Source organism: Solanum pennellii, chromosome 4 (assembly GCF_001406875.1).
Source record: "Solanum pennellii chromosome 4, SPENNV200".
In the NCBI taxonomy this organism is placed as follows: Eukaryota; Viridiplantae; Streptophyta; class Magnoliopsida; order Solanales; family Solanaceae; genus Solanum; species Solanum pennellii.
This window is the reverse complement of record NC_028640.1, coordinates 73951640-73959395: the sequence shown is the minus strand read 5'-3', so window position 1 is coordinate 73959395 and position 7756 is coordinate 73951640. Positions and strand designations below refer to the sequence as shown.

The 7756-nt window shown below is 27.3% G+C and overlaps 1 protein-coding gene across 1 annotated transcript; it reads right to left on the bottom strand.

The window, feature by feature from the left end:
* Positions 1 to 6195: 6195 nt before the first annotated feature.
* LOC107017223 (transcription factor HEC2-like) lies at positions 6196 to 7455 on the bottom strand. Its single transcript, XM_015217493.2, has 2 exons — positions 7126 to 7455; positions 6196 to 6987 (listed from the first exon to the last, which is right to left on the bottom strand). The coding sequence occupies exons 1-2, from the start codon at positions 7220 to 7222 to the stop codon at positions 6347 to 6349; spliced, it is 738 nt and encodes a 245-aa protein (XP_015072979.1). The 5' UTR covers positions 7223 to 7455; the 3' UTR covers positions 6196 to 6346.
* Between the last annotated feature and the right edge of the window lie 301 nt (positions 7456 to 7756).

The window sequence follows — 7756 nt, the reverse complement described above, 5'->3', positions numbered from 1 at the left end:
TATATATATATATATATATTTTATGATAAAGAAAAAGAAGAATTTGTATTCGTTTTGTTTGGTAATTAAATATATAGTAAGAAAACAAACAAACAATTAGATTAATTTTTTTTTAATTAAAATTAGACGAGTCGAGTTATGATCTATTATTCAAACACTTTTTAACTTGATCAACCTCTAACCTATTTAACAATATGGAATGGATCCAAAGACACTTTTGAAAAAATGAATTACTTATTTTATTTTTCATATTATATTAAAATTTATAATGTAGACAAAAAATATTCTATAATTTTAAATTATTATATTTGTAGGACTTTAGAAGATTTTAATAGCGATGGAAGCAAAGGGAATACGTTGCACTTAGCACAAGGGACAAACATAGAATTTAGGACTTTGTTTGGATGCATTAGTTGTCCTTTTCAATGTTTTAAACAAATTAGGCCCATTTTTAGTTCTAACCCGACCAACCCACTTACCCCATTAATTTTTATTTTTTTTTAGTTTCATGAATCCATAGTGGAGAGATCGAATCGTCAGTATATTTCATCTAAAAATTTAAATTATCAATGATATTTATTTATTTTATAATTGAATTTGTGTATCAATATACGCTTATTAAGAAAAAATGCTTATAAACTTGCACATATATGGAAGAAAATATCGGGATCCAAATCTATGTACTAACAAACCTTATATTTTTTAAAATGTCTTTGTCTTTTGCTATGAATGGTCACGATAGAGATGCGAATGGAAATGTTTCACTCAGTTCTGTTTTGTAAGAACGATCCTGAAATATAAATAAAAATCTTCTATTATAAGTAAAAAAATACTCTCATATTATCACCTAAAAAAGTGAATTCAAGGAAAAAATACAAGAAATTTTTACAACTACTCTTTTGAACTTTGAACAATAATTTATTTTGAATAATTATGAAAAAAGTTCTCTAAAACCTACTTTATATGCAATGGAGGAAGTAATATATTTGTATGATTAAATTATGTTTTCGATACATCCTTTCATGTGTCATTTTTTATCTATTTTTTTTGCTTTTATTGTTACAAGTATAACATACAAAAATTCTTTTGAACTAATGAGTGATTCTATAATGAAATTCGAACTTAAAATATTCATCTAATTTATAATATAGTGTGTCTATTTATAATAAATAAAACAAATTAAAATTTTAAAGCATACATGCATATGTAAGTATTTACTCGATTATGTTTTCAACAAAAGCATTATCCAAGAGGAAAAAAAATAATCTAAGCAAGAGAGTTTATATTGATGCAACTATATATGCAGAGAAGTTGGTAGATGGGAAGAAAATAGTGAATAGGAAATTTCCTAATCAAAACTTCTCACTACATGAGGTGACATTTGATTTTTTTAAATAAATAGGTGACAATTCTCTTAAAAAATAAATTATTTTTTGTTGTTCTATTTTTTGTTTGGTAGTGTTTAAAGGATGTAACAAATGCATATCCCTCCCTCAAAAAATGGCATGTTCCTCGATTTATATCTTCCATGCTATTGTCTTAAAAATATTCAATTTCCCATAAGACATTGAGGATTTATATTTACTTCAATTTTTTCTTTATTTATAGTTAATATAGTATTACTTTTTTCCCCCAAAATATATATAATGCTTTCTTTTTATTTATTATAATATAATATATCTTCTTTTTACTTCTTGTATTTTCTTTTGCAAACCGCTTTGAAGTCTTTAATATAAGCTGACATTTCAAATATTTTATGAATTCTTGTAATATTCATAAAATGATTAAAATGTAGTTTGTTGATATATTTCCTTAAGCTAACATTTCAAATATGTTGTAAATTTTTATAATATTCATAAAAAAGATCAAAATGTTGTCAAATTCTTCTTGACACTCAGATATTTTAAGAAGATTTACAAAATAGAGATAAAACAAAATTCAAAAAGGTCCATATCATATATTTGAGAAATACGCTACTAATAATTCTGAAATCATGAAGAAACATATTTATACTCACAACATTAATAAATAAAAAATATTTCTTTTTGTCTTATGATTGTGAATATTTATGAAAAAAACTTACAGAAAATATCATTCAAACTAAGAATTCTTCAAAAATAATCTCTCGATTTATTTTTGTCTTTTTAAAGGACAAATAAAGGAATAGATATTAGAATACAGTGTACCAGGATTGGAAGGCATCCTTTTGTATTGTCTAAAGAAGCTTCTTCTATATTAATTAAGTATAATGTTGGGACATTACTGAAAAGTCTCACATGGGGTTTTCATCTTGTGCTTTGACTACTTTAGGTATTTCATCTTTACTCTATTAAATTTATTATTACTATTATTATTATTTATATATCACATACAATATGCATATATACTATGTACATGTAACTTTAATTTTTCAGCATATAAAATAGTATTATCATATAGTAGTATAATAGAGTGCAATGTTCCTAGATTTGATAAGGTTGGGTGGGGATATGGATGAGAGGAATAAATGGCTTTTAGTGAAGCATGATGCCTTAGACACAAACATTACCTTCTTTGGATCCTCCCATGGAAGCAACCTAACCCCTATTTCTCCTTCAATTCAATATTAACAATCATAATAATTGCGTTTCAGTTTCAAATAAATTAATCTTATTATAAAATATTTATCGAAATTCCTCAAAAAAACACTTATTGAATTCTATAATATAATTTTAAACGTAAACGATAGATATGAGAAAGATTTTCTCGTTCCACCACCTTCAATATGTTGTTCTCTAAATAAATATCATCATACAATGCAAGAAAAGACAATCTAATCATTGATCTTAATGGCGCATTTGGAAGATTTTTATATTTTGTTTTGGTAGATTGATCATTAAATATGATTGATAGATATTTTATGGATTTTTTTTTTTAGAGTGAAGGAGACAATTTTAAGAATTTAAAAACTAACTCACGAATAGATACTTTTTAGTTTGTATTATTAAAGAATATAAAAATTCGAGCTCCACAATGAAACTCCACTATAGTGATTTCTAGAATTTTATCAAAATCACGAAGCTTTAATTCATTAAATATATTTTTAAATACTTGATTAATTATTCAGAATAATTATATCGATCAATAAAATATACTAAAAGATTTATAATATTATAAATTAATTAAAATATTTAATATTAAATCTCTCGCTCTCTCTATATAAAATATTATTTTGACAGACGATTATACCAGATACGAAGTTCACCCTCACCCACCTATTCCTTTTCTTTAGTGAGTGTCGGTGCATGATTATGATGATACACTAGAACTGAAAATGGCTTCCACTTTAATTTATTATCATACTTATTAAACTTTGTAAGAATTGACTCTTTAAGTTTTGTTTTCTATATCAAAATGCCTTGTGACTTTTTATTCTTTTTTTAAATAAAAAGATATACAATGCAACACTTTAATATATTTTTTAAAAATTTATTTTTATCGAAAATAAGTGATTTGTTTTTTTAAAAATTTGACGAAACAAGTAAGAAAAAACATGAAAAGGGTATGAGGTGGAAAGCCACGTAGGATGGATATGAGGTGGAATGCCACGTAGGAAGATGAATTGACCAAATAAATTCTTCTCAGGTGGCAAAGAGGGATTTAAAAAAAAGACGTCATCATGAGGACCTAATTAAAAATGTAAATAAATAATAATAGTAATTAAAAATGTAAATAAATAAATAAATAATAATAATAGTAATAATAATGGTAAATAAAAGAGCACCGCATATTGTCAGTGTTTTCACGTGGTTTTCTCATGCATTTTCCCTTTCCTCATCCTTTTGTCCCTTCCTTTTATTTCACTTATTATTATTATTCAATTTCATCATTCTAATTAATTGATTCACACATAATTAAATACTATACTCTATAATATACCCACCATCCTATAAAATAATAATAATGAGCTTAATCGTCTAAATTTTGATTATTATATATTATCCGTTAAGTACATGTTAGATATAAATATATATATCTCCCTTCGTGTGTTATCAGCAGATTATGTATATTCCATGGTATTGAATATTACTAAACCGTACTATCATCTCATTTAAATTGCTAAAAGTCTAATTGTCTTATCTAATACTACTATTAGATAATGAAAATATCACCATACATTAAATCAATATTTTAATTAGAATGAGAGATACGTCGATTTGTCAAATTCGTAAGAGTTATACGATAGATATATTTAACTATATACTATATATAGATCACCACGAGTTGAAGTGGTGATGATAAAATAAGTTGTTAGTAATATGTTAAATTATGTGATTATCGGTTGAAATCTAAATGTTTAATTAGTTGTTTGAAGAAGGTTATTTTTATTATTTATTTAGGTCTATCCTAATATAATGGAGAAGTTTTGTCAATTATTTGTGCCCGTTGCATCATGAAATTGGCCATGTTCGAAGCATTACTTTAACCGCAAGGAGGCCAATGAAAAGCTATATATACTCAGAAGATCGTGATAATACGAGTAGCGTTTGATGAAAAGGAGTTTTTTGAATCTCATTATAAGGCTTGAACAATTCTCCTCTCTTTATATATGAGTTCTACGTCACTATATCACGTATTCATGTGTAGAGAAAATTAACAATATGGTATTTACTAGTTAGTTTTTAACTTAAAAGTGATATTTGAGTTAGACTACAACAGAGTTAGATATTGAAACTTGCAATTTCTATTGTAAATGATAAAACATGCTACTATATATTAGCATTCATTATCACAAGTGTTTTTCTATAAAAAATTAAATTATTATTCATTAATTAGTGAATTATATTTCTTTATCAATGAAATATTCAGGATATGTTATCTTTCAATTTTTTTGGCAGAGGCACGCGGGGTTGAAAAATATCAAGTTGACTTTTATCATATAGTAAATTTTACAGCTTTGAGTTTGCCATACTATATACATTGAAATTTGCAAAAAGAGAAAACTGCAAAATTGTGAATCAAGTCGATAACGTCATGTTCTTTACATATAGTGTTATACGAAAAAAATATGTGATTTACTATTTGAACTTTTACCCTGTTAAAAATGATTACAAGGTGGATAATCAAACGATCCTCGCATAGTTTACTTGTGGGAAAAATGGCCAATAGTTTCAATTCTGTTGCTTTAGCTTCGTATTCGTCAAGAAAGTAAACATATGATGGTCCAAGGCAAATAATAGTCCCAACAATTGTTGCATTTTCAAAAATATGGGAACCAAACGACTCCTACAATGTTAAATATGGGAACCAAACGACCCCTACAATATGTTCAAAATGGGAACCAAAAGACCCCTAATAAAACTGGGGGTATTTTCAAACAGGGCCCTACAAGTTGTCTTTCCAAGGGGCATGACTTGCTATTTGACCTTGAGTGTATATGTACAACCAAGTTCTAAATGGTCCATTTTATCATCTTTAATTGCACATAGACCTACGTCGAACGATTCAGTGTATAAAGTATTTCATATTTATATAGCAATATAATTATGATGTAGACAGTCTATTTTAATATAAATCAATACTGATTGCATTTACGGTTCAAATCCATAAGTTATAGATCACACGACAATAACTTTATTATTGCTTCAAGAGTAAATAGACAAGAAATAACAAAGAAAACAAAATCTTATAACATATCTAGTTTTCAAGATTTTTCGTTGAGATGTTGCAAAGATAATTGGCACATGGCTATTGTCATTGTCAACCCACAAAGATAATTTCAGTTTAATTCTTTATACATCTTAATAAGAGGGAGTAAGAGCGTTAAAAATATAATTAAGTAAATAAAAATATGTTTTTGTATCGTAGAAATTTTAAATGAGAATCACTTTCAATTTAAAATGAGTAAATAAATATTTGGATTCAAGTCTCACTCCCTCTCATCATCAATTTTTAAAAAAACTTTTTGGATTCCGAAAGAAAAATAATTAAGGAAACATGTACTCTCCTCTAAAATTATTTGTTTAGAGCTCGATTGATCTGAATTATTATCAAACAGTCCTATTTTACAATAAAACTCTTTCTTTAAAAAACGACTATATTTAACACACTCAAACACAAAAAATATTTAATAAAGGGTGAAAAGATACTTACCAGCTTACCATAACCTGATAGATGGTTAGATAATAATTATTATACATAGAAAAAGAGAGAGTGTACATGAAACACAATTTTATTAACAGATCAATAGGGGTCTCTATATACCATGGTTATAATATATAGTATAAATTATTCTTCTACCCAATACAACATGCATGGTTTCTAATTTACAACCCCACAACTTTCTTCAATTTATACTACTAATTAATTAAACATCTGCATATTGTTGAATATTTTGATGGTGATAATTTTTTGTACTGACAGGCAAATTATAATTCCCACTCAAAGACATTGGTACAGGGAATCCTAATCCTGCAGCTGCAGCAGTAAGAGCAGTACCATTAGCTGGCCTAGTTGCACCTGCCCTTTCCAGTGATTGCACCTGATTTTTCAAAAATTTCACATAATGTATTGCCTCATCTAACATTGATGCAGTATCCATTTTTGTTCCTCCTGGTACTAATCTCTGTAATATTCTTATCCTTTCACTTATCCTTTCTCTCCTGTGTCGCGCCGCAACGCTCTGTGGATCCGTTGATATCTTAACGTTCCTTCTCTTTGGTGGTTTCACTGATTCAGGATCGATGTTAATCGGCTGCATTGCTGCAATTCTGAATATCATCTCCCTCATTGCTGCCATATTGCTTCGATTCGAAGTAAATCCACCCGAATTAGGTATAAAATTAGGTGAATTTTGATGAATTGGAGGTGAGTTTGTGAATGAAATAGTAGAAGGCATGTTGAGAAAATTAGGTGAATTTTGATCCATTTGTTGGAAATTGTAGCTGTTGTTGCTGTTGCAACTTCCTTGTGGACTAAACTCCATCATTGGTAATTCAGAACAGTTACCTGTCGCGACATAATATAATTAATCAGTTACTAAAATATTGTAATTCCTTATATCAGGTGAAATATTCTAAAGGACATTGTTTTTTTGACAAGCCTGTAATTTTAGATGAGATAGTCACACAATTCAACATTACTGACCAGTAGAAAAGTCAGGAAATTTCTCCAATTGCATCATGAGCATCATTTCCATTTGATCTTCAGAAGTTGCTGATGATTTAAGCATATCAATATCCATGGCTAGTACTTTTTTTTTTTTGCAAGTCCAAATCACTCTCTTTTAAAAAAGTGAGTAATAATTATGGTTTATTGAAGCAGAGGAATGAGAAAGAAGAAAGAGTGAAGTGAGAGTTTTATCAGAATATTGCAGTGAAAATGGTAGTACTACTATTGGTAGTATGTTTTTTGATATAATAGCTAATAGAGTTGGGGGAGAAGTGAAGAAATTGAAAGGGGAATAAAATAGTGTGATATTGGAAACAGATCATCTAGGCTCAAGTGGGAATTTAAGGCTATATATAACGAATTGTTTTTATTTTATTATATACATATATTTGATATTTTCTTTTATATATAATATATTACTGCTATCGCAGATAAATAATTCAGTAAGAATATAAATATAATACCATTACCAACTTTTATTATGTCATCAAAGTTGGTAAACTTTTTTCCTTTCCTTTTCAATGTTTATTTATATAAATATACAAAAAATAATATTCTTATGCAGGTTTACAGATTAGCTCTATTTTCAACAAATTAATAATTTTGT

Excerpts from the sequence above, each read along its gene's own strand:
- LOC107017223 (XM_015217493.2), bottom strand. The coding sequence starts at position 7,222 with ATGGATATTGATATGCTTAAATCATCAGCAACTTCTGAAGATCAAATG. Across the intron at positions 6,988-7,125 it reads ATTTCCTGACTTTTCTACTG|GTAACTGTTCTGAATTACCA; the intron begins GTCAGTAATGTT and ends ATGTCGCGACAG.